Raw genomic sequence first — 25,589 nt, forward strand, 5'->3', positions numbered from 1 at the left:
TCCGCTACCCCCGCCCCGCCCCGCCCCGCCTTCTCCGCGCGCCGCACCGCGCAGTGTAAAAGTCGCCGCCCCCGGTCCGGCGGGGAGGAGGAGGGAGCGGGGTGTTACGGCAGTCGTCTGCGCGACAGTGGGCTGCTTTCCGGCGTTCGGCGGCGCTTGACGGCGGAAGGAATAGCGGCGGGGGAGGGAGGACAACAAAGGGGTGTGAGGGCGGCGGCGGCGGAATGTGAGGGGCGGCGGCGCCGGGGGCGGCTCAGGTGAGGCGGAGGGGCTCTGGAAGGGGCGGCGAAGCGGACGGGTCGTGCCGTTCCCGCTCGCTTCGGGGCCGCTCCCGCGGCAGGGGCGGCCGTGCGGAACGCTGCGGCCCGGGGCTGCCGAGGCCCGCTTCCCTCATGAGTTGCGGCCGCCTCCACCGGGGGAGCTGCCCAACGGCCCCGGCACAGAACTGCTTGCGGGAGGGGCGGCCGTTTGTCCTGTAGTGCCGCTGGCTGCGCCTTCCGCCTGGGAGCGGGCAGCGGCCGGGGCTCAGTGTCGCCCCCTGGGCTGGGGGGCTGCCGGGAGCTGCGGGTCTTGAGGGTGAGGCGCGACCGCGGGGAGCTCGCCTGGCTCCCGCCTGTTTTCTCGTTGTATTTAATCTTTTCAATTCGTAAGCAGAACGGCTCTGTTGGGTATTACCAGACTTCAAAAGTGGCCTACTCGAGAGTTCCAGAAGTTTTTAACTTAATTTCTCGCATTATGTTGGAGTATTTACAGTTTGTATGAATAAACGCTTCTGCTTTTATTTTTTTAAGAAAAATGAAATTTGTTTTTGTGGTTAAAAATGACGCTGGGACGAAGTCGGTGTTATGGGGCATAGTCCTTGGGGTTTGTGGTGAATGTTAGATGTGGAAAACCACATAGCTGTAGTTTAATCAATGTGGCCCATAGTTGGAGGGTATGGAGCCTTCATTTCTGATTGTAGGTTGTTCTGGTGGAGCATCCTTTTATCTTGTGGTTCCATAAAACTGAGCTGATGCAGTGGGTCTACGGAACCGCCTGGGAACTGCAAGGAGTGCCTGTGGATTTTAATGATTTAAAAACTCAAATTGTATATTAAATGCTGCGTGCTTTATGTGAGTGTATGTAGCTCCTTAAATGAGTGAAAGAACAATGAATATGCAGGCTGGATCTTCCAACTGAGCTCACTTTCATCTGGTTTGTAATCAGTGAGCTAGTCTTGAAAACTAACCCCGTGGCTTCTCTTTCTGGGAAAGTGCCCTGGAAGTTTCTGGGAGTTGTTTCATGTCAGCAGCAATGCATTTCTGGGATTTTATAGGTAATGCCGTGGGCTTAAACAAGCCTTTCATTAGATTCCTTTACCTGTATGGCAAATCATGAAGTGTAGTTCTGTAATAGACATGAATAGTCAAGGCTGTGGCACATGCGTAATTAAATTTGAGATAAATAATGCAGGAGTGTGATGTAGCGGAATTCATAAGACCACTATGATCTTGTCTTCCTTAACCTGAAGTGAAATGCTTTTTTTCTCTTTAGCAGGTGGAAAGAATGAAAGGAAGGAGGGATGGAAGAATGTTGAACCGTTTTGTTTGGCTGTATGATGGAAGGAAACAGGACAGAGAACCTCTGTAATAGATCTTTTGGATGGCTTCAGCGACAAGAGAATGATGTTAAACCATGGCTCTGGAAACTTTCTAATTGCTTTTCTGCTGCTGAGAAGACTTTGCCTTGTAGTGAGAAAACGGTAATTTTTTGGTTTGCGGAAAGCATAACTGATAAACTGGTACAGAGCAGTATTCCTAACTGTGGTGTTATGACTAAGGAGCAAGTAGGGAGGGCAGAAAGAGCAGACAGCAGTTACTGTGCTGTGAACAAGATCTGCCTGGAAGCTTCAGGCCTCCAGTTGTGTCCACAGCTCGCATTTGGTGAAAAGCAAGTTTTGCTTGACTTTTTACTTTATAGTTGTGTGTTTGGAGTAATATAAGTTATATAATAAGTGTATAGGGCAGATTCTTGGGAGCTCCATGAAGCTGTTGCTGAAGAGTGGGGCAGGAAAATACTCTGTGCTTCCATATCTTACTGACTTGGAGAGATACGTATTCGTTACTTGTGGATGCTGCTCTTAATGAATGTCCAATAATTCCTAATTTCCTTTCTTCAAATGTTTCTGTTCTATAACAGTTCTGTACTTTTAAGATATAGAGTACTAAGGGTTAGAAATAATAGTTTAACGCCTGTTTAAGCAAGCAAGCTCCAGCAATTAATCATGCTTGTTCTATCTGTCTTTAGTTAAAAGGCAAGGGGGAAATGGGTGGACACAAATTATGTTTGTCACTTCATGCTTAGGGTGGTAGGAGGGGAACTCCTGTAAATTCTGGAGCTGAATGCGTTAATACTTTTAGGTGTTTTTTTAGCTCTTCTACCATACATAAGATAAGCCAGGTAATGGTTTCAAACTTCGGTAACCTATTACTCATTGCAATGTTGTATGCAGTGCTCAAAGTTCAATTCAGAAATTGAAAGTTTGTTTCAAAGTGCTGATCTAAAGCCTTGGAACAGGTGTGTGCAGGTTTGCTGTACTGACTTTCATTTCTGGTCCTTCTCATAACCTTGTTTAGTTTTCATTGCAGCCTTTGTGTGTATGTTTGATAGCTTAGAGTAGGCAAAAAGCATGTATAGTTATTATGAGAGTTTAGTCTTCTGCCCTCTTTTTCATGCAATTTCTAATTTTTGAACTCTTAGTTTTTTAATGTATTACTTTAAGCCTATTCAAAATCATCAAAAGATTAAAGTTTCCACTATTGTATCTCCAAACTGTGGCTTTTTGTTTACATTTTGTCCATTTGGTTTACTCTTAAAGATTCTTTTTTGCTTTGTGGCTGCATAGTATTTCTCAAACTTAGCCAAATAGTTCTCTGCTTTTCACAGTCTGTTTTTTGACAGGAACCCTCTGTTTGGCTTACACATTTTTGTTGTTTTCTAAAGCTCATTGGTACTTCCATACTTCAGGCTGCCATGTAAAATATCAGTGCCAGTTGTAAATTAAAACATGCTAGTTTTACATGTTCTCTTTATCTCACTGTCTGAACACTTCAAACAGTTTAAATATGTGCAATATTTATATTAAAACATTGTTTTATACGTGTTTCTGAATGTAACTGAGTCTTCATTTTCCAGAAAGGTTACATGGAGAACCAGAAAGGTGTTGTAGAATCGAAGGATGCTTCATCTCATAATGCTGGCTCTAAGTTATTTCCAGCAGTACCGCTTCCTGATGTTCATCCTCTTCAGCATCAGCAAATACAGCTTTCTCCTGGCCCGAAAGTAAGCTGCTGTGCTCATGGCTCTGACTCTTGTACTCAACAAATGCATTGTGGTGTTGGTGATGGTAGTGTGATTCACCCTGGCACAATATTAGACTCGAAAAGCACTGGGACAATTACTTGTCAAGTAGGGTCAGGATTTGCTTTCCCTTCTGCATCTTCATTGAAGAACCCTCCAGCTAGAAGCAATTTGGCAGGTATTGCCAGTGAATTCCCTGGCATGTGCATAGAAAACAGTGTATCTTCCTATCAACATCTGCCCTGTTGTGGAAAACTTCATTTCCAGTCCTGTCATGGTAATGTGCACAAACTGCATCAGTTCCCAGCCCTTCAGAGCTGCACATCTTCTGGTTATTTTCCTTGTTCTGAATTCACAAGTGGGGCTACAGGCCGCTTGGACGAGCATATTGCACAGTCGGAGCTAACATCACATGTGTGCGCCAACCCTTTGCACCTAAGTGTGGCACCTTCAGTTTGCTTAAAGGGCTCTCACTACTGCAGTGACTGCTTGAACAAGGTTTGTACACATCACATTTTTTTTGTTGTTTATTAAGTGTGGTATGTGGTTAATGTTGTAATAAAGCTTGAGCGAAATGCTGGCTTCTGTGGGTTGCAGTTTCCATCTTCCTTGTTGGTGGTGCGTGGTTCACATGTAGTAGAATCCCCTTGCAGGCCAGCTCTTTTCTGAAGCAACATCCAGCTTAATTAGAAGATGAGATACAGTGTATCTGTAGTCAGGGTTTTGACTGAATTCAAAGGATGGTTCTTTCCTTGACAGCTCCAGATAAGATTTTCTGTAGTGATGATTCAAAAAAGGCTGAATAACACTTAATGAGTGCTTTTGTGTGCTGATTAGTAAAGATACATTTGTAAGTCACATGAAATACCTGAGTCTTTATGGGTGTCCTTATTTGGTTTGGTCTTAATTCATTCTTTCCAAACCTGTAACTTATGCTTCAGTACTTGATTATCCTTAGAACTTGAATTAATAGGAAATTCAAGTGAAATAATACTCGTCTTTGCAAGATGCGTTACTCAGTTTAATGAAATGAAAATATTTCTCCATTAAATTTATAGAACTAAGTGGTGAAGTCAGTATGTTTTGATGAGAAGGTGAGAGTTGAGCCCTGCACTCTTAACTGTGCTGATTTCACATGGTAGGTGTTTCTTAATACGTTAGTACGTTTTGAAGACATGTCTTCATATGCAGAGTTAAATAGGATCCTTCTTTGCATTTGAAAATCTGGAGCATTAGTATGCTAGGAAAGACTCTAGGGCTGGAAGCATCCTATTTAAATAACTTACTAGAATATTGTTGAACTTGCATTCATTGCAGAAGGGGAGTTGGGTTTTTTTAGCTTTAAGTTGTGTGTTTGTTTACTAAATATCAATTTTGTGAAACTGTCCCAACAGCCAACCAGAAACAGCCTAGTTGATGCTGCTAAAATCTGGCCAAATATTCCTCCACCAAATACTCAGACAGCACCTGTTTCTATCCCAATATGTAATGGCTGTGGAACCCAGGGAACAGGAAATGAGAAGAGTTTGCTACTAGCAAGCAGTCTTGGCAAATCACCACAGAACTATGGTAAACATTTGTTAGAAACTCTTAGAGAGAACCAACTGTAACAGTACTTAAATTGCACTGTTCTCTGGGAACTTCTATGCAGTTACAGACTAAACTGTAGATAATACCTTGTGTGTTTTGCATTGTAACTTGGATTCACCTGTTTTTAAAAGCTGATTAACTTCCCATGTACTTCATAGTTTGCATGCAGTTTTGACAATTGCATTTTTAAGATGTTAAAAACCAGAAAAAGAATTCTTAAATTTGAATTTCTTTTCTATTTATATGTAAAAACAAGTTATTTACCCATCCTTTAAAAAGGATTTTCTTACTTTAGTGTCTGTTCCCTTTGCAGATACAGTAAAGGCATAATGTTTATTTGTACACACTATAACCTTTTTAAGTCTATATATAATGTGTTTTTTTGTATTTGGGAATTAAGATGACCTGTGTTAAACCTGTGCAGGGTCTCCAGAAGTTGCAGTAACAGGCCAAGTCCTGGAAAACCTCCCTCCCATTGGAGTCTTCTGGGATATTGAAAACTGCTCAGTACCCACTGGCCGTTCAGCTGTAGCAGTTGTACAGAGAATTCGTGAGAAGTTTTTTAAAGGTCACAGAGAAGCAGAATTCATCTGTGTGTGTGACATTAGTAAAGAAAACAAAGAAGTTATTCAGGAGCTGAACAACTGCCAGGTATGAAGAAAGCATTACCCTATTGTACTACTTGAGAACATTTATTTTAATTCAGTAATAAATGTTTCTACATAGTATTCTCATAGTATTATCTTTCAAAACCGTGAATGTGGCATTAACTAGGAAACCTAAATGTTTTAACTTCAATTAATGAATATTGTGCTGGTTAATGAGGTCTATTGCAAATGAGTGGTATTGATTGGGATACCTTTTAACAATTTGCTTTTTTTCATCATTAGTACCTTTTCTTGGTATCTGACTTTTTCTGTGCAGGTTTCTACTTCACAAATTCTCACTCACAAACTTGCAGATATGGTAGCAAATTCTTCGTTACTGGCTAATATTAGTTTGAATTATCATGTAACGTTGGCTTGTTATTTGTAAATATATGCTTCTATGAGGCTAAATACTCTTATAAATTCATTTTACATGTTTGTTAATAATTTATTTAAAAATGAGTGTTTGTGGAATATTTTTATATTAGCAGCATATATTTTTAACATGTGCAAAGCATGGAAATGAGTTGTTAACAAAGAATAGTAGAAGTCATCCCTAAGACACTGCTGAGCAACTAGCAGTGGAGCTCACTGCTCTTCAGAGCAAATTAGCATCTATATATGTTGCAAATCATCAGATGCCTCTTAGAGAGAAGCTGCAAGGGAAAGCTTGTAAACATTTTTTAAGTTTAAGCACAAGTCACCTTCAAGCCCTTCTTGAAAGTATCTCTGCATTCCCTCAGGTGACGGTTGCACACATCAATGCTACAGCAAAGAATGCTGCTGATGACAAACTCAGACAGAGTCTTAGGAGGTTTGCTGATACACACACTGCACCTGCCACTGTGGTTCTTGTGTCAAGTAAGTGTCAGCAGTGCTAATCTCTGGCACAGAACTCTGTTCTTCAGTAATACTTCTGCATGTGACAGAATATCTCTCCAACAGTAGTGCTTAGAACCAGCTTTATCTGAATTGCTTTATTAGAATTAATTATTTTGTTGGCAACATCAGAAGAGTAGGCACAGTAAGATGAGATGTTTTAGGTAAACTATCACTGGGATCTGTGAAGTGTCACTAGATAGTATTTATAAACATGCCTAATGTTAGACAGATTCAGTACGGACTTAAGGAAGACACAATTGGTTTTACTTTAAAAACAGAGTAAGCACCTCTTAAAGCTTTTGGAGAGTTATCTGTAGTATTGCAGCAGATAACACAGCTAAATATGCAAGCAGCTCAACTATAATTGTTGTGTATTTGGATTCCTCCCTTAAGTTGTAATCTGTAGTAGGCTAAACATCTGTTTGTTGTGAAAAATTTACAGTAGCAGTCAAGTGCCTTGCTGATAGGTTGCTAGAAGATAATACTATAAGGAAGTCCAACTTTGAGGTGAAATGCAACTGCTGTTTTAAATTACATCTATTGCAGTCTTGTTGCTGTTAGTGCTTCTTCACCGGAAGTCTTCAGTAATGTGTAAAACCTGGCAAGTGAAGTCTAGGGTTTTGTTTGCTTAATCCATGATTTGCACTTTTTTCCAATACGTGTTCTTGTTTGTTTTCCCCCCCAGCGGATGTAAACTTTGCTTTGGAGCTCAGTGACTTGAGACATCGGCATGGTTTTCGGATAATTTTGGTACATAAAAACCAAGCCTCAGAAGCACTCTTACATCATGCTCATGAACTTGTTTGTTTTGAAGAGTTTATTTCAGACTTGCCACCAAGGTTACCACTGAAAATGCCGGTAAGGTTTTATATTGTTAATTCAACAGGCACTTCCTAATGTCAAACCCATCTTTTTGTATTCTAGAGGAAAAGGAGGCTTAAACTACACATTATTTTTATGATGAGACATGTCTGCTACAAGAAGACATGTTTGACTTCTGTCTGTAATTTAGTTACTAATGAGTATTTGTATGCTTTCTACCTTTAAGAATAAAAGAATGAGATAATAAAAGAACTAAGTATCTTACTGAAGTACAACAGCAAGATCCCATGCTTTTCACTAAATATTTTATTACGTAATACGTGGTTTTTTTCAGTGGCAGAAAGTAGGGTAAGAACTTAGCAGTACATTAAGACAGTCTTGCAATGCTTTCTTAGTAGAAACTGGTTTAGAGTTAGTCTTTTTTTTTTTTCCCCCTCTTGTATTGCTGTCTGGATTTGCTGTGTTGTCTTTGCTTAGCACATAACTTTTTCTTCCTTAGAAGGAGCTTCCTTTACTGTATTTATCTGCATTTGTATGCTACATAGCATTCTTGGGTTGCAATTGGGCTCTGTTATCTGAAGAAGTAATCAGGTATTGATCCATTAGGGTTTGTGGTTTGTTTTATCCTTTAAAACATGTTGAAGAAGGAAGTTTCAGAACTTACCTTGGTATTAGGTTTCTAAATGAATTCAAAGCTGTGGAATTTTTTTCCTTTTTTGCAAGGTAGAGCAGGTCAGCAGAATCAATGTAAAATATACTGTTTTGGAACAGCACATGAGTATTCTGACATAAATTAAAAATCTTACTCTCCTGAAACAGGCATGCCATACATTATTGTATGTTTACAATCTGCCAACAAACAGAGACAGTAAAAGTGTCAGTAATAGGCTCAGACGTTTGTCAGACAACTGTGGAGGAAAGGTCCTCAGTATTTCTGGGAGCAGTGCGATTCTCCGCTTTTTAAATCAAGAAAGTGCTGAACGAGCTCGGAAGCGAATGGAGAATGAAGATGTTTTTGGCAACAGGATTGTAGTCTCTTTTGCTCCCAAAAACAAAGAACTTAATGAAACAAAAAGCTCCAACTTTGTTGGAACTGAAAAGGTGAAGTCCCCCAAAAAAGTTAACAGGAGTACAAAGCTTTGTATCATCAACAAAGATGGAGGTGATCAGTCTTCTGGTACCAAAGGTTCTGCTGGGAGAGGACTGCAGAGTCATGGATCAGTCATCAAACCCACAAATGTTAAAAGCTTACAGGTATTGTTTTGTTCTGTCTTATTTAGTATCTTTTGCTTTCTGTTATGTTTTGAGGATTGTTTCTATTAGAGTTGTATTTTAATTTGTCAGTCCTAGTTTATGTATAAACTAAGGTAGTCCTGCAGGAGGTGAATATTCATTATACCTCTGCTTGGGAAGCATGCAGTGATTTTTTTTTTTTTTTTTTTTTTTTTTCCCCCCCCTGTCTCGCTATCATATTTTTCTTCATTTAGAAATACTGTTGATATTCACTGAGTTTTGGATCTTATGGCAGTTTTGATTTCTGCTGTAGAATCATGAATCAGACTGTCTTGAGTTTGAAGGGACCTTGTAGATCTAGTTCTGTGGGCGGTGTTGATGAAGTGGTATTGAGTATAACACTGATCAACTTTTCCTTTTAAAGGATGCAAGGACAAATAACATGGCGTAGCAAAAAATATTACTTCAGTTCATTATTGACCATTTATTGCTTTATGTCATAGAAAATCAAATACCTTTTGGTTGAGGTTCCAATGACAATCTAATTAAAGAAGGAATTTAGCTTTCCATTATAAGGAAAGGTTCTGGCAAGGAATGTATGGTGTCTCTATGCTGACCTTCCTCCTGTCCTACATAGGAGCTATGCCGTCTTGAATCGAAGACTATCAGAAATACTGAAAACCAGCAGGAACATCTACGAGAAACCCCTTCTCAGAATAACTCTAATGCAGCAGCTCCTGTATCTCTGACAATGAAAAAAAGTGGAATTGGAGAATCATCCTGTAAAAATAGTTATAAGTATGTTCAAAATTAACTACTAATGACACCTTTTAATGTGAATTATGCAACATCATGAATTTTTTCTTTTTTGTGTATTTGTAAATAGGAAAGAGACTTCTGTTTCCAGGAGTACTACAAATTCCCCTGTAGATAAAAAGGATAAAGATGAAGCTGTATTTCAAGTCAGCTATCCCTCTGCTTTCAGTAAGCTGACAGCCTCAAGACAACTCAGTCCTTTATTCTTATCTCAGAGCTGCTGGTCATCTCGGTAAGTTATTTTCCTTATTTGGAAGGTGCAATGTGACCAGTGTGCTAGGCCTTTTCCAATCTCTGTGTTACTTCTCCATAACTGCATATGGAATTGCCTATAGTAGACCCACAAATATAGTAACACTAATTCATGTGAATGCAAAAAGTTGTTATAGTGCTATCTGACAGGATGGATGTAACCAAGGTCAGCTTTTATCAGAAACTTGGTGAAAGTTTACATGAAATAATTCTAAAGCTTCTGAAAAATCTTCATGGGTATTAACCACCTAATCTCATAACTTCAGAGACATCTACATTCCTAGTACAAATTTCTCCAGGCCCACAGAGTTCTCTTGCAGGCTTAAATATCTTCTGTCAATTATTTTAAATAATGTGGACAAGTTTTGCTTTTTGGTGTGTTCATAAAATGGAAGTAAGACCCAAAGGCAAATATATTAAATTGGGTCCCTTTTGAAATATCAGTGACTTGTTTTATCTTCATTATAGGAAATACTTTGTTCTAGTTTTGTTTGTATGAAACTTGTTTTGCATGCATAAATACATGTAGTAGGAAATTGCCTTCCAAGCGCTGTATTTGTGCTCTTGATGTGTGTCTCTTTGATCTGTTTTGTTATGCATATAAGTATTGTGCAGTAACTACTTCATATGTTTTATCTTACCCAGGAGTATGTCTCCAAACCTCTCAAATAGATCGTCTCCACTCACGTTTAATGTAGTAAATCATACCAGTGGTACAGACTGTCCTGATCCTTTTGCAAATGGTGCAGATATTCAGATCAGCAATATTGATTACAGATTGTCCAGAAAAGAGTTGCAGCAAACTTTACAAGAAACTTTCTCAAGGCATGGAAAGGTAAAGGGTAAAATACCTTCAATAAATCTCTTTTTATATACTTCCTATTTGTGGTTCTGCTTTAAGTGAGTAGGACTAGGAAGCTATCAAAGTGAACCTTGTACACAGTACTTCTTAACAAAGTTTGCCTGTTCTCAAACAAAAATAGCTCTGAACATATCAGTAAAGGAAAACAATACAAGTAGAGGTTGTTTGTAGTGATGCTAGTTGTGTGATCTGTAGATGATATTCTGCCATTTTTTTTCATACAGAAGATGGTACCTCTTAAAGAAGTGTCATGGTCTTGCCTTGTCCAAGGCTCATTATGTGTTATTGTTTGCATTGTCATGTTGACCATGGCTTATCTTACTTTCTTCCTTTTCCATCGAGTTTGTTTCTTGGTAAAAGGAAGACTGATATACTTGTCAGCTTGGCTTAGGTTAATATTTAAGGGTAAATGTGTAAATGTGTTCGCTTCCAGGTAAAATGTGTTGAGCTCAGTCCTCATACAGACTACCAGTTGAAGGCTACAGTGCAAATGGAAAATCTGCAAGAAGCAATTAGTGCTGTCAACAGTCTTCACAGATACAAAATTGGCAGTAAAAGGATCCAGGTCTCATTAGCAACAGGAGCTGCTAATAAATCACTCTCTCTCCTTAGGTAATGAACATTCCCTTAATTGCCATTGTGTGTCAGTAATTAAGATTTAAAATACTGAGTAGAAGAACTATAGGAAAACCAAGTAGAATCTGTCTAATCACCTGATGTATGTGCTAAATACAACAAGGCTGACAGTTTTCAGTTGAGCATTTTTATAGTGCTCACATTTAAAGAGACTACACCTTTTCTTAGTAGGGTGCTTATGCTGGACTTCAATTACTATTTCTGTAGTACTGTATGCCTCAGTGTACTTTTTAGTACTGAGTTAAGAGTATACATCTGATTTCTTTCCACCATAAGATGTGTATGAATCACCTCTTTAAGGAAGAAGATACATATTTTAAATCCACTTGCTCTTTCAGATCTGTTTTCTATGTGGAAGGTATTACTAGAGTATAATGCTAGTGCAAATACAAATATTTTGTTTTTATTTTTTTCTTATTGAAAGAAAACATTAGAAAAAACTCAATTTTTGCCTCAAAACTCTGTGTGGTGTATGGAGGGCTCTTCAGTTCTCTTGGTATTATATAACTTACAACTTTATTTCTTCCATTTTAGTTTATGCCAATTCAAAGTTCTTAATGTAAAGATTAGGCTAGTAACTATTAATACTAAGGCTGTAATGTTACATTTTACGGATTCTGAAACTCTTACTACTGCCTTTGAAAGATTCTGGTCCTTCAGAGATGCCAACCAGGTGAGTTACAAATAAATGTTATTTGCACTCCAGTGATGTGGAGTGTTGTCTTTTAATCGTGCTGCGGTGAAAGGGGATACAATTTGTCCTGTTATCATGCTTATAATTCATGAAATATATCTGCAAATATCTCCCAAACAGGGCCAAAGATTACGTAGCTGTTTCTAATATTAGAAAATTATTTTTTGGGTAACACTGCAAAACTTTTCTTGCAGCTCAGAAGCTGTCTCCATTCTCCAGGATGCACCTGCTTGTTGTCTGCCTGTGTTCAAGTTTTCAGAAATCTATGAGAAAAAGTAAGTTCTCAGTTGTTTTGAATTGGTATATCCCAGACCATTTACTGTAAACAATAGAAACTAACCCAGTAGGTGGTATTTTGCTGGTAGGTGTTGCAGCATATCTGTCAAGGGCCAGTGGCTGTGATACTGGCCTTTGTTAAGGGGTTATAGTTCTAGTGTTTTACTTTATTCATCCCCAAGTAGAAAAACTGGTTTGTACTGACCAGTTTCCCTAGAATTGTTTCTACAGTGTGCCTGTTTTATAAGCATAAAATGCAAACTTACCATGTGTATTAACTTTTTTCTTTTAGATTTGGGCGTAAGTTAATTGTATCAGACTTGTACAAACTAACTGATACTGTGGCAATCCGTGACCAAGGAGGTGGGCGGCTCGTGTGCCTCTTACCCAGCAGCCAGGCACGGCAAAGTCCCCTGGGATCTTCACAGTCACACGATGGTTCATCAGCAAACTGTAGTCCTATAATATTTGAAGAGTTGGAATATCACGAGCCTGTTTGTAAGCAGCATTGCCTGAATAAAGACGTTATGTAAGCTGTGTATAAAATATTATATAATACTATGAAGTATTTGAATAGCATTTTACATTAGCAGCTGTATTAAATTTGAGGAGGCTTTCATATAACATGTCTGTGTCACTATGTAGTTGTATTACGTAATTCAGTTGAGCAGAAAACAGGTAACTGAATTTTCTAGGCAGTTCTCATGGATCTGCCTTCTGAGTAACGTTGTACTCTTAATACAGCTGCCAAGCATGAATGCTACTTAAGTTGTGAGCTATGCTAACCTTCTATTGTTACAATAGGGAAGGTTACACATGCTTCTACTAGCTTGAAGTTTACTATATAATTATAGCAAGAACTGATCTACCTTTGTCCTCCAGCTATCTTTAGTAAATCATTTTTCATAGTGGGTTGAAGGCTTCCTGAAGCTGCACAACAAATCTTTCATTTTATTCAACAGCAGCTGGGGTGTGCTACTGTTGCAGTTACTAGGTGTTCACTTGCCACTGGCTGGCATTTGTTGCTGTGCTGCTACACACTTAGTCAAATGTTGATATAAACGTGGCCTAAATGTTTGTCTTCTGAAAAATTGCTATGGTTGACTTCTTAATGAAGAAAAGATTGGAGGTGCTTGTGACTGTACTGTAGCATTGTCATGCAGAATCACTATAGTTGTGCACATGTATGATACGTTCAATCAAAGCACTGAATTAACCTATTAAATTGATCTCTTATTACAGCGAGCACGAGTTTGATCCAGATTCTTACAGAATTCCTTTTGCAGTCTTGTCTCTGAAGACATTTGCTCCCCAAGTTCACAGTCTTCTACAGACCCATGAGGGTACTGTGCCTTTACTAAGGTAAAACAGTTTAAATTAGGCTTTTAGTGTATGGGCTGAAATCATAGTATCTAAAACCTCATTGATGGCTGTTGTAATGCTCTGAATCTGCCTGCTGTAATAAAATCTGTTTGTCTTTATAGGAAATAAATTCCTTATGAAATCATGAATTTAAGATCTGAGTGCAGAAATAAGTAAAATTCAAGGTGTCTTTCAATACTCGTTTTATAGAGTTCTGTGATCTATTAAACTATTAAAGCCTCTTTCTCGGGAATATTAACACTTGAAGGCTGTTTTTACAGTAGTGTTTTAGTGTGTAATGAAAGTTTTCTTCTCTTTCCAAAGCTTTCCTGATTGTTATATGTCAGAGTTCAGTGATCTTGAAATGGTGCCAGAAGGTCAGGGTGGTGTTCCTTTAGAACACTTAATTACCTGTGTTCCTGGAGTGAATATTGCCACTGCTCAAAATGGCATTAAAGTTATTAAGTGGATACATAACAAACCACCACCTCCTACCACAGGTAAACAGTTCTATTTATGATCTTTTTTAACGAACCTCTTTACTAAAATACTTCAACAATTATACAAGTCATTTTATGCTATTCTTTTTAATTAAACTTTAATTTTAGCTTAATTTCCCTTTATTTTCTTGTTCTTTGGTCTTTGTCAGAAATCTGCGGGGATAAGTGGAGGACTATTAATGGAAAGCTCAATAACAAACTTCTTTTTTTTTATAGATCCTTGGCTTCTACGTTCTAAGAGCCCTGTAGGTAATCCACAACTTATTCAGTTCAGTAGAGAAGTGATAGATCTACTTAAAAGCCAGCCATCCTGCATCATACCTGTCAGTAAATTCATCCCAACATACCATCATCACTTTGCAAAGCAATGCCGTGTGTCTGACTACGGATATTCCAAGTTAATGGAGTTGCTGGAAGCAGTGCCTCATGTCCTGCAGGTGAGTTGTGGTGCTGCTCCTTTGTTTAGAGAACTGTACTTGTATGTTGAACTTTATGAAATGAGTATGTTACTGGTTGTTATAACATAATAAATCCTATGGAGTTTCTTGTCAACCTTGAATAAGGTGGTAATTGAACCTTGGAGGGTAACTACTTTTTTTTAAAAACGTTTTATTTCATTTTTATTCTCCCAGTCCTCCCCCAGGACAACTGTGGAAATTACTAGTTTATTCTAAATCTCTGATAAAAGTTTGAAGTTGCTTTAGTCTGTCTAGTGCTTGGGTAAAGAAGTTACAATTGTGTTGTTTACCATAAGAACACAGCAAGCATTTGTGTGCCAGTAAGTTAGTCTGTGTAACTTGTTGCTTGAGGGATTTCAGTGTGAAGTAACACAGTGACCTTAAATAAAAAAGCAAACTAACATGACCGTATTTTGTTTTGAACACCAGTTGGTGTCCAAACTAGAGCTTTAAAATAACTGATTAATCTCATGCAATAGCACTCATAAGGAAGTAATTCTTGGTGGCATATTCTTCTACCTATAAAGTATATGGCTGCACAGGGCTGTCTTTGAAAACATTCTTCTTATGCTTTTTATCCTTTTTTTTTTTTCTAGCCTACCTATATTAGAATTGGCTTCTAACTATTTTTAGCATTCTATGTAAATTTTTCTTACAAGATAAATGATCAAGAAAACCTTTCTTTCAGATCCTTGGTATGGGTTCCAAGCGCTTGTTAACTCTAACACACAGAGCTCAAGTGAAACGCTTCACTCAAGACTTACTGAAGCTTCTGAAATCCCAGGCCAGTAAGCAAGTTATTGTAAGGGAATTCTTACAAGCTTATCACTGGTAAGTTATCTTTTGATTAAACAGGAAGAAATAGGCGTATCTTTACAGCTGGGAATCAGTGTTTTTAATCTTAGTATATTCCATCTTTGCTGCAATGTGGAATTTCAAAGTTTAATTAAAATTTAAAAGCTCTGCTAGGCTGTACTGTTTTACTTTAACCCTAGATTTATTTAACGTGCTCAAAGCTTGAAATAGGTCATTTCATTTCATTAGTTCTATTTGAAGCTGTGAGGTTGAATTTAAGTAAGCAGGCTGTAATATTTTTATAATATGAACAGTTATGGAAAGATGTAGCATTAGTCTTAAAAATATGAAATAAGTAGACTGACAATATACTATTTATTCTTAATTAGATCTAGTGATGGCACAAAAATAAGCATGAGTAATACTGTCGTACTACTACCAGGAGTTACATTCTGTTCTAGTATGGCTTAAAAAAGAACACAAACAACACAGCACAAAACAAAGAAACCCAACCAGGTTGTTGTTTTTTTAAGGTGCTTTGTGTGTTAGTTTTTCTTTCTCTGAAGATAAGAAAGCAGTTCATCGCATGCAGTGAAAAACAGTAACATCTTAGTACTCTGTGTGGTCTACTTCTGCAAATGTGCTTCTATGCTTTGTAGTAGTTCTTCCTTTTTAGAAATGCCCACTTCCAGTTATATTTCTTTTAATGGCAAAAATGTTACTGGTTGCTTCTTAGTCTACTAAATGTGTATCTCCCTCATGGTCAGCTCTGGTGATTTCTTGAAATGCTTCTGTCTCCAGTAGGTTATTTTCAATCTGGGGGAAGAGAAGTAGGGGGAATAAAATTCTTTTTAGTATATTGCATAGTATTGTGAACCTCAGTAAGGTGTTTTTGAAGACAATTAGTCTCTGCCTTCTCTTGATCTTATCCTGTTGAAGAAGAGTGTGCATTTTAATTATGCAAACAGACTGTTAAAAATGTGACCATAGATAGTATGATTGTGTATTCTTAAACTGCTTAGTCAAGTAATACTTGTCTATTTTTTCACTATTTGTTTAAGGAGTCCTGTTTCTTTAAGGAACCCTTCTCTTCTAGTGGCATGTGAGCCATTGGTGTAACCTTTTATTTTTCTGGTTAGAGTGGATAACTTGATAACATATACTTTCATATGCTAGTATTATTGGTAACATGAAGACTATGCCTTTCTTGTTAGGATCTGAGGCTTATCTAATACCATTCTACTGTATATTAGCTCAAAGCATTCACATTTTTTGGCCTACAGAGTGTATTAAAGTTTGTTGTACTAATTTTATAAATTTTCAGGTGTTTCTCTAAGGATTGGGATGTTACTGAATATGGAGTCTGTGAACTGGCCGATATAATATCAGAAATTCCAGATACAACCATCTGTTTGTCACAGCAAGATAATGAAATGGTGATTTGTATTCCCAAGAGAGGTATGTCAATGTACCTTTTCTTACTGTTGTTGAAGAAATTGTTCTTTGAATATTTTAAAACTGGATTAAGTAAAACATAGTGATGCTGATTTGCTTTTGCTGATGTTTCTACTTCTATTACTATCCCTATAACAGTAAGGAAACTATGAAGTTATAAAAATAGAGAATGTTGTTCAATAAAGAAAGTGGTAGGAAAGCAGATAATAAAAGCAAAATAGTACTGCTACTGCTGCATGTAGTTATGTTTTATGTGGCATGATTGAAGACTATTTGCTATGCAGAAATAACAAACTCTGAAATATTTTGCTTGTTAAGAAACTGTAAAATACTGATCACTTGCTTGTTTTGGGCTTCCCATATGTAATTTCAGGACAGGTCTTTTAACATTATAAGACAACATGACCTGGTATGATGAGAGAAATCTGAAAATCACATTTTATTACTATTTTCTACTGCATTTTGAAGTAGTTTGGTATGTAGCTATAGCTTAATTTTTTTCTGATTTTAGAACGCACGCAGGAGGAAATTGAAAGAACCAAACAATTTTCCAAGGAGGTGGTAGACTTACTGCGCCATCAGCCCCATTTTCGAATGCCCTTCAGTAAATTTATTCCTTCTTACCATCACCATTTCGGTCGTCAGTGCAAACTGGCTTACTATGGTTTTACAAAACTACTTGAACTCTTTGAAGCCATACCAGAGGTCTTGCAAGTAAGTTCTAAAGTCCTGAACTGTATTAAACATTTAGCTGACGAGATCTATGCAGTTGTTTGTTACAGCAGGAATTTACTTTAGTTTAAGTTAAACTGTGTGTTTCTAATGCTAGCAAGCTGTTTTTAAAACTGGTATAGCCATGTTAGTAAGAACTGCCCCAAGGTTTTAGTGTGGTGGGGTTAGTTTAAGAAATTCAAATTATGCGAATTGCATTACGTTTGCACAATTCAGTGCATCAGGGCTAAATTAACATAATTTGAATGAAATTTTGCTTAAAGTCAGCCTTTGTCTGCTTTGTTACTTCAGAAGCTATGCTGCTTCTGCTTACTGGTGGTTATCTTACAAGTTAACTGTGCCCTACTACATAGCTAATGACCATCTGCAATCACTGAATTTTAGTTGCAGGTAAGTTTTTCAGTCAAACAAAGTAACTCACTTTTAACAAAACTTTGGTTTGTAGGTATTGGAATGTGGGGAAGAGAAAATTCTCACACTCACAGAAGTGGAACAAGTTAAAGCACTAGCTGCCCAGTTTGTTAAACTGCTGCGATCTCAAAAGGACAACTGCCTAATGATGACTGATTTACTGTCAGAGTACAGCAAAACGTTTGGATATACGCTGCGTCTTCACGACTATGATGTTAGCTCAGTTCCAGCTTTAATGCAGAAACTTTGTCATGTTGTAAAGGTAATGCTCTGTCTTTGTAGTTTATCTTTTAAAAGAGTATTTAGTATATATACAGTATTTCCATCTCTAAATGTGTGCTTAATTATGTACTTCACAAATTATTTCATTAAATTGAGGGACAATTCTAAACAGATTTAAACTGTATCTTCAAAAATCCTTTGTTCTCGCTGACTTTCTTGGTGAAAATTCATTCATACTTAAATTTTTTTACTTGTTTGAGTATTTTAAAGAATAGAAATTCTTTCATACAATTCAAGGCAGGTAGGAAGAAGTAGTTATTTTTCACCATGATAGCAGGTCTCAGCCTCTTGATGTTTTCTATTTGACTTTTTTATACTGGTTTGAGGCTTTGACTCTGAAGATGCGTAGGTCTTGTATGTTGGTAGAAAAGAAGGTTACAGCTATGTAGATACAGATGCATTTTCTTAGTTGCTTCTGTGCTGTTATTTCAGCAGATGGTGATCAGGCTGGAGCTTAGTCAGATTAAGCTGGTGTGGAACAAAAAATGGAATTGTCTGTGTGGACAAAGACTAGTACTAAAATTTTGTATTTAAAGTAAACTCTGTGTGGTATTAGGTTTATCAGGTTTAATTGGAGTAGTATCAGATATTTGTATGTATCATGTGATGTTGTTAACTTAAGGATCTTTCCTGTCCCTAACTCAAATTCATTTTCGTAGGTGGTTGACACAGAGTCTGGCAAGCAAATTCAGCTGATAAATAGAAAATCTTTGCGGACTCTCACTGCCCAGTTACTTGTCTTGTTGATGTCTTGGGATGGAGCATCCTTTCTTTCTGTTGAACAACTTAAACAGCACTATGAAACAATCCATAGTACTTCTCTTAATCCATGTGAATATGGATTCATGACCTTGACTGAGCTCCTGAAGAGTCTTCCTTACTTGGTTGAGGTATTAAAGCTCTACTGCCTTCAGCATGTTGTACTTTAACAAAAGGTGTTATAACTAGAGGATACATAAACTTGCGCTCATTCTTTTTTTCTTCTTCTGATAGGTTTTTACCAATGGTGCAGAAGAAGATTGTGTAAAACTTACAAATCTATATGTGTTTGCAAAGAATGTCAGGTCCTTACTTCACACTTACCATTATCAACAGATTTTTCTTCATGAGTTCCCAGTTGCATATAGCAAGTACACAGGAGAGGTGCTGCAGCCCAAAGCATATGGATGCAATAGCTTAGAAGAGCTGCTGGGAGCAATTCCACAGGTGTGAAGAATTGTTTTGTATGGTTATATTGAGGTTTCTGCATGAACTAAAAATAGTTAAAACAGCTGATGATTCTGGTATTTGGTGAGAATTATTGGTATAATATTCTCCAAGTGGGCTTTTACTAGTAGTATCTTTAGTAGCTTCTCAAATCTTTATCTAATAGCTTAAAGTTGTTTTCATCAAATTCTGCTTAAAAATTATCACAAACATTCTTGGTATCTTTAACAAATCAGAATTTTTGTTTTAATGAGGAGTTGTACAGTACTGAGGTTTAGTTTTGCTTAAGGTAGGTTATTGCTTTCAGGAGTGAAAAGCAATGGTAGTTTGTCACAAGAATCATAATGGAATTTTGCTGTGGTATGTGTTGTCCTTGCATTTAAGTATTCTAGGTTAATTTTGTGACTCAGTTCATGTTTTTTCTTTAGTAAACTAATCTTTAAGGAAAGTAACAGTGGAAATTCCTTCTAGTTCTGTGATTTGCCTTCAATCTCTGGCAAGAATTATTTTGACGAAGCTTTTACTTATGTAAAAAATTAGCAACATTTAGTTTCTTAGAAGTTTCATTGCAAGAATGGATTAAGGCAGTGAGTGAACTGTTCTGGGCTTTGAGGCTAAGATGTGCTAATATTCTACTTTTTTTTCTGTAGGTGGTCTGGATTAAAGGACATGGCCATAAGAGAATTGTGGTACTGAAAAACGATATGAAAAGTAAGTCATTTCAATTTTGAGCCAGTATCTTAGTTTCCTTTTTTCTTTAAAAGGTGACTTCAGTAAATGAACCAAATGAACTTGCCTTTTTGTAGCTCGTTTTAGCTCACCTAGTTTTCCCCCTGCTGATCATGTGGATGATCATGGAAATCAACTTGATGACCATAATGGACATATTATGGAGACCCCAGGATCAACTTCATCAATGGAATTAAGTCTAGGAACACCTAGCAATGGTAATGCAAAATTGATTTGTATAAGAAATTGCTTATCTTTAGGGAAATAAGCAGAGTGAGAAAAGCAGCATGGGGAAAGCTGTGAGTTAGTAGGTAAAATATTTGCCAGAAATGTTTCATGGTTTGAAAGCTGTTGATCTTATTCCAGGCTGTATAGTTAGGTGTGTGTCCTTTTGACATGGGCATCTGTTGTTCTTAGCTATCAGCATGTATATTGCCACTGCAGTATTGTTTCCTGTGGATTTGAGTGGAAGTTTCAACAGTCTGTATAGGATAAAGCTAATGAGAAGCTGGTCAGTAGTGGTTTCTGCTAGGACTGTTTTTATCTCCTACCTCTGGTGAGAATTTAATGATCTTTCTGGTTTGTTTTTTCATGTATGTATTTGCCAGTTCTGATGGCAGTCCTGTTGGTGTTGGTTTGACTCCTAATAAAAGGACTAGAATATACTGAGCTCATAGTTTGTCTTGCAGTGGTCTCCAGTTCTTTTTATTACCTCTAGTTTGGAGAACTTGAGGTGGTTCTTGAGGTGTTGAAGTCTAGGTTTGTGCGTTTTAGTAAGAGCAAGTTACTTTATTTTGAAACCTTAGACTTAATTTTCCACATTTAAACACTGGTATGTAAATAGCTGATAAAATATCAGTAGCTCTGCAGGGGAGTTGACTGGTAAGTGGCCCTTCTCTGTTCCTCAGCATGTTTGTTCCTCAAGTTTGGAAAATATCAGACTTTGCTCAGGGGTATACCTACTCAGGCAAGTGCTACATGTAATATAGTTTTGTTGTATTGTAATTAGTTTGGTTTAGATACTTTTCATCCTAACAAAGGGAAGTTAGCATGTGACATAACTCCTAAATTATCATGTTTGAGGAATTTGCATTTACCATTACTGAAATAACAATACCTTCACAGCTTACAGATACCTTAAAGATGTTTCCTTATTTTTGTAGCTCCTAATCAAACTGAGCAAGAACTTCTTTGCCTCACAAATACATCTCCTGTTGACCTCTTGTGTGAGCCAGTTCCTTCCTGCTTACCATCTCCCCAGCTGAGACCTGATCCAGTGGTTCTTGAGTCTGCTGACCTAATTCAGTTTGAAGAACGTCCTGTACCTCTCTCTGGTAGGAGCTTGCTTGCCTTCTTGTATTACTTCTTATTGTGATGGTTCGTATAGCCTAGGAAACAACATAAATCTATATATCCTCCAATAGAATGTATCAGAGGTGCTGATGCCTTCTGTCAGATGCTTTTGATCATTGACAGTAAGCGGCCTTTAGTGGTGGCCTCTAGGGTGACTTTTGTAGGCACCTTATACCCCTCACCACTGCAACTGCATTTTGCTAACCTGTAGCAGCCTTTGTACCCACTAAATCTATAGGGCTTTTTGAGCACTGACAGGCTTAATTTGAAAATTAAATTAAACCTCTGACATAGTATGCAATACAGACAGTAGAGCATAAAGCAAATGTCACACCAGTTGTGGAGATGAACGTAACTAACTTCTTTGTTTGGAGTCAGGCCAACAAGTTCTTTTAAACATTTCTCTGGTAGTAGATAATTAGGTAGCAGTGCGTTAATAAGTTGAATTGCTTTGCTTATTTTAGAGATGATGATTTTAACAGAAGAAGAAAAACAAAGAATTGTTACCACAGCTCAAGAGAAATTGACCTCTGGTTCCATGGCATCTAGCACTGCAGAGAATACTTCAGTGCCTCCCTGTCACTCCTCTGAAACACAACTAAACAAGGAAGCAATGGACAGCCCAGCCAAAAAGCAACACAAAAACAAGGTGAAATTGGCAGCAAATTTCTCACTTGCACCTGTAACAAAGCTTTAACTCTTTCTTTGAGTGTGGAAACAAATACCTATGGACTCTGCACAAAGTCAAGCTATTTGCTAGCCCTTATGTATTTTAACAAAAGGCCTAAAAGAATCAGTTTGTATTTAAGTGTGTTCTGTGAAGATTTTGTTCCTTGTACACTGAACGCAGCTATTAGCAGAGCAGAATTTTTTCTATTATTTTGAAAAAAAAATCCAGCTTTCATTAAATTATTCTTAAATTTTACAGTTTTTCATAAATGTGTGTTCAGTAAGAGCAAAACATGAATTGAACTAAAACAGAGCAGATTTTATTTTCCTTAAGCCTTGTTGGTGGCGTAATCATACATGTAGCATATTACACTCTATAGGCTGTTGCTTACTGGTATTGTTTCAGACAGTATTAATGCATGATCTGTCTTTCAAAAGCCTGTTAAGAAGTTTTAACTTGCTGACCTGCAGTGACAAGAGTGAGGGAGTTGATTGTCCTCCAGGGGATAAAGGTGTTCTCTGCCTTTTCAGATGACTGGTAGCTGCATTGTAAGTTCTACTGGGTTAAAGATGTCTGTAGAAGATTGTGTGGACTTTTTTTGTAAAAACTTGTTTTAAATATTTTTCTGTATTTCTCAGTTCCATTGAGGAGCTTCCTAGGACACTGATGTTTAAGCTTCCCTTTTATGTTTAGTTCCAGTCTGGCATGGATTTGGTTAAGGAAAAGACTGTCTTGGTGTCATGAGTTTGAGATACAGACACACATTTTACTGTGTCTAGTAATGAAGTTAAGATGATTCTGAAATTTCAGAAATATGCATTGAATGCATAAATGACAGATAGTGGAGCAGGTCCTGTTAACGTGTTTTGTGCTGGAAGGTATTGATGCTATTTTCACCTGTAAGGAAAGTTCTAACTACACGTGGAAAATCTAAGGTTGTTCTGCTTAACCTTATTTTCAATTTTTAAGCATCTTTTGTAAATGGGAAGCTTATTCTTCAGTGTGCTGTCTTTTAGCTGTGTCTGTTTTTATTCTGAAACTTACTCCTAGTGTCGGAAGCTTTTTTCAATTTGTGGTATCTTGTGTTGGCTTTTCAAAGGGCCGGCTTCAGAAGAGAGATTAAGTCAGTGGATGACCTCAACTCTAGATAGCAGTGTGTGAGACTTCATACCCATACTGGGTAACCATGGCATTTACAATGGGTTGTATTTGCCAGGCAGCAAATAAATTGCTTGATGTACTGAAAGAACCTATACCTGAGGGATCCCACTGACCAACTGTTTTTTTTTTAAGGTGGATTCTATTGTAATATGCAAGGAATGAACATGGGCTCTAATTTTTCAGCCAGCAACAGGAAATGCCACTGAATATAATGGCTATAGACAGAATTTTACTAGTTGGATTTTGTTATAAAATCTTTTAAATTTAGACTCTCATTACCTGTAGTAAACTTATAGCCATTGTGAATGCAGAGAAACACTTGGAAGTTTTTCTGAGCATTGTGGCACAGTATCTGAGTCCTTAGTAAATCTCTGCAGACATCCTGCTATAGAAAGTGAAATTTAGAAGTAAGCTTTCTTGGAATGCTTTTAGTAAGTTTGAGTTAAATGCAAGAATATCTGCTTTCACCTTACGTTTGATAAAGTTGATGCTGAGCACTTAGATTTTTGTTTCAGATGAACATATGTTGGAGAAAAAATACTTTCATAAGTTGCAGCTCCAAGTTATCTAAAATACTGAAGAACCAGTTCTTTGGTGCTTCAGAGAAAAAGATGATATTTGTCAAAGTGAGTCTGGTTGTTAAACCATTTATGGAGGTCAGCATATCTTTTCTGGGTTCATGTGATTCTGATGAAATTGCTGTTTGAAAGTAATAGAATAATACTTTTGAGAAGTTGTGTTCATAGTGTAACAAAATAGCTATTTGAATTGCAATATATTTTTTTATCCAAGGGGTTAAATGAATGATGTGACTTACAGATTTAAAAGTATTACAACCATGAAGTTCTTTAATTTAACAATTAAATGTACTACTTCAAATTCATGTCTGTTTAAAAAAAAAAAAAGAGAAAATTGTCACTGAAGCCCTCAATTTATGCACTATCTCTTTCTTGGAGTGGGAGGGAGAAGAAACTCTTTTCTTAGCTGTCTACTTTGTTTGGACACTTTATTTTGTGGCTCAAGTGCTGTTTTGTGTGTTGGGACCAAACAGTTGTGTCAATAAAATTTTCAAGCAAGCATAATTCTTGTCCTTTTCTGAAGAAATAGAGGGGGAAAAAATATTAAACTATTCTAAAGTCCTTAATTCACTCTTATTCACTGTTTAATCCAGACAGGGCAGAGAGCTAACTGAGGCTTAATGACAATGAGAGAAATTGCTTGAGTCCATAATCTGCTATTCTGGAGAATGGGAGTCTTTCAACACTTGCAGTTCTGCTATTTCTAGATGCACTTAGTCATTCTTCTTGTTCCTCATACAGCATCAATTATGGCTGCTGCTTAGAAGGAACCTCCACTAAGAGTTCTGAAGGGAAAAAAAAGGAGCAAAGTATAAATGGAGCAGATAGAAATAGACATTCTCTTGAGTTTTAATCTTACTTTGAAATGTTAAGATGTGATTAATGTCATACAGAGTCCTGCCGTGCAATAAAGTTATCCAACCTTTTTGGGAAGCCTTGTCTTCTAGCTTGCTGAGGACGGTAGTTAACCAGGAGCTACAAGTTTGGCACAGAAGTTGCTTTACTGCTTCACTAGACAGCTTTTAACTTCACTTCATAATCTTAACAAGTAGTTAAAACATACAACTAAATTGGATTATTACATCTCACTTTTATGGACAAAAGTAAAGAGCTGCATGAGCTTGCTCTGAAGTTTTTTTTTGTGATCTAAGTACATTCATTAATGGAATTGTCAAAAGGAACTTCTGCTAGAGTAAATGTTAGGCCTGCCACAGGTGAATGGTTGTTTGACCTCATAGGATACTTGTTCAGTCAACAGTTTTAAAGTAAGTGCTTAGGTATTTAACACAACATAATTAGTGTAATAAACACCTTTCTCCAAAAGGAGGGGTGGAAAACTGGTAAGAAGCTTATCTAAAGCATAAGAAACAGGACAGACAAATTGTACTGTCACGCTCTAACTTCACTTTTTTGATAGTTGTGAATGTTTTTATGTGAATAAAATGCCTCATGCCGCATTACATGTTTAACTGCAAAAGGTGAGTTTGATTTTTGTTTTTCTTGCTGTGAATGTTCTCATCTTCATTCTTGTTATCTGTTTAAATCAATTAAAGTTATGATTAAATTAACTATTTCAGAATGATTTGCTTTTTTTGCCTTGTAATAGTGCAATTGCATGGTGAGCTGTGGTTTAATTCATTTATCTTAATTTCTAGAAATCATAACAACAGATACAGGCATAAGGTCAGAGTTGGGGGCATCAGGCTTAGCTGCTGTTTCAGGTACAGTATGGAATAATTTGGCCACAGATAAATGACAGTGCTTTCTGTATTCTAGACAGTTCCAGGGATTTGGTTCTGGGTGGTGTGGATTGAACTGGGGCTATCCAGCCTTTCTTAGCTCTGATAC

At 37.3% G+C, this 25,589-nt stretch overlaps 1 protein-coding gene across 6 annotated transcripts in view; it reads left to right on the top strand.

The window, feature by feature from the left end:
• MARF1 (meiosis regulator and mRNA stability factor 1) overlaps positions 1–25,309 on the top strand; it is a 25,433-nt gene extending 124 nt beyond the window's left edge. The window contains exons 1-27 of one of the 6 annotated variants that reach the window (XM_031606495.2): positions 88–257; positions 1,534–1,741; positions 3,175–3,837; positions 4,734–4,908; positions 5,354–5,580; positions 6,320–6,437; positions 7,144–7,316; positions 8,100–8,534; positions 9,151–9,311; positions 9,400–9,561; positions 10,227–10,416; positions 10,877–11,055; positions 11,968–12,048; positions 12,342–12,578; positions 13,292–13,411; positions 13,736–13,911; positions 14,128–14,348; positions 15,058–15,200; positions 16,489–16,622; positions 17,131–17,333; positions 17,797–18,024; positions 18,704–18,934; positions 19,038–19,250; positions 19,901–19,961; positions 20,057–20,197; positions 21,143–21,313; positions 21,797–25,309. In XM_031606495.2, coding sequence (XP_031462355.1) covers positions 1,595–1,741; positions 3,175–3,837; positions 4,734–4,908; positions 5,354–5,580; positions 6,320–6,437; positions 7,144–7,316; positions 8,100–8,534; positions 9,151–9,311; positions 9,400–9,561; positions 10,227–10,416; positions 10,877–11,055; positions 11,968–12,048; positions 12,342–12,578; positions 13,292–13,411; positions 13,736–13,911; positions 14,128–14,348; positions 15,058–15,200; positions 16,489–16,622; positions 17,131–17,333; positions 17,797–18,024; positions 18,704–18,934; positions 19,038–19,250; positions 19,901–19,961; positions 20,057–20,197; positions 21,143–21,313; positions 21,797–22,029 — 5,223 coding nt within the window. In that variant the 5' untranslated portion in view covers positions 88–257; positions 1,534–1,594 and the 3' untranslated portion in view covers positions 22,030–25,309. Of the gene's footprint in view, positions 1–87; positions 258–1,533; positions 1,742–3,174; positions 3,838–4,733; positions 4,909–5,353; positions 5,581–6,319; positions 6,438–7,143; positions 7,317–8,099; positions 8,535–9,150; positions 9,312–9,399; positions 9,562–10,226; positions 10,417–10,876; positions 11,056–11,967; positions 12,049–12,341; positions 12,579–13,291; positions 13,412–13,735; positions 13,912–14,127; positions 14,349–15,057; positions 15,201–16,488; positions 16,623–17,130; positions 17,334–17,796; positions 18,025–18,703; positions 18,935–19,037; positions 19,251–19,900; positions 19,962–20,056; positions 20,198–21,142; positions 21,314–21,796 lie in introns of those variants that run through there. The other 5 variants (XM_031606499.2, XM_031606496.2, XM_090151591.1 and 2 more) reach the window with 5 other exon arrangements.
• Positions 25,310–25,589: the final 280 nt, after the last annotated feature.

The sequence above is a fragment of the Phasianus colchicus genome, chromosome 16, assembly GCF_987193195.1.
Source record: "Phasianus colchicus chromosome 16, bPhaCol1.hap1.1, whole genome shotgun sequence".
NCBI lineage: Eukaryota > Metazoa > Chordata > Aves > Galliformes > Phasianidae > Phasianus > Phasianus colchicus.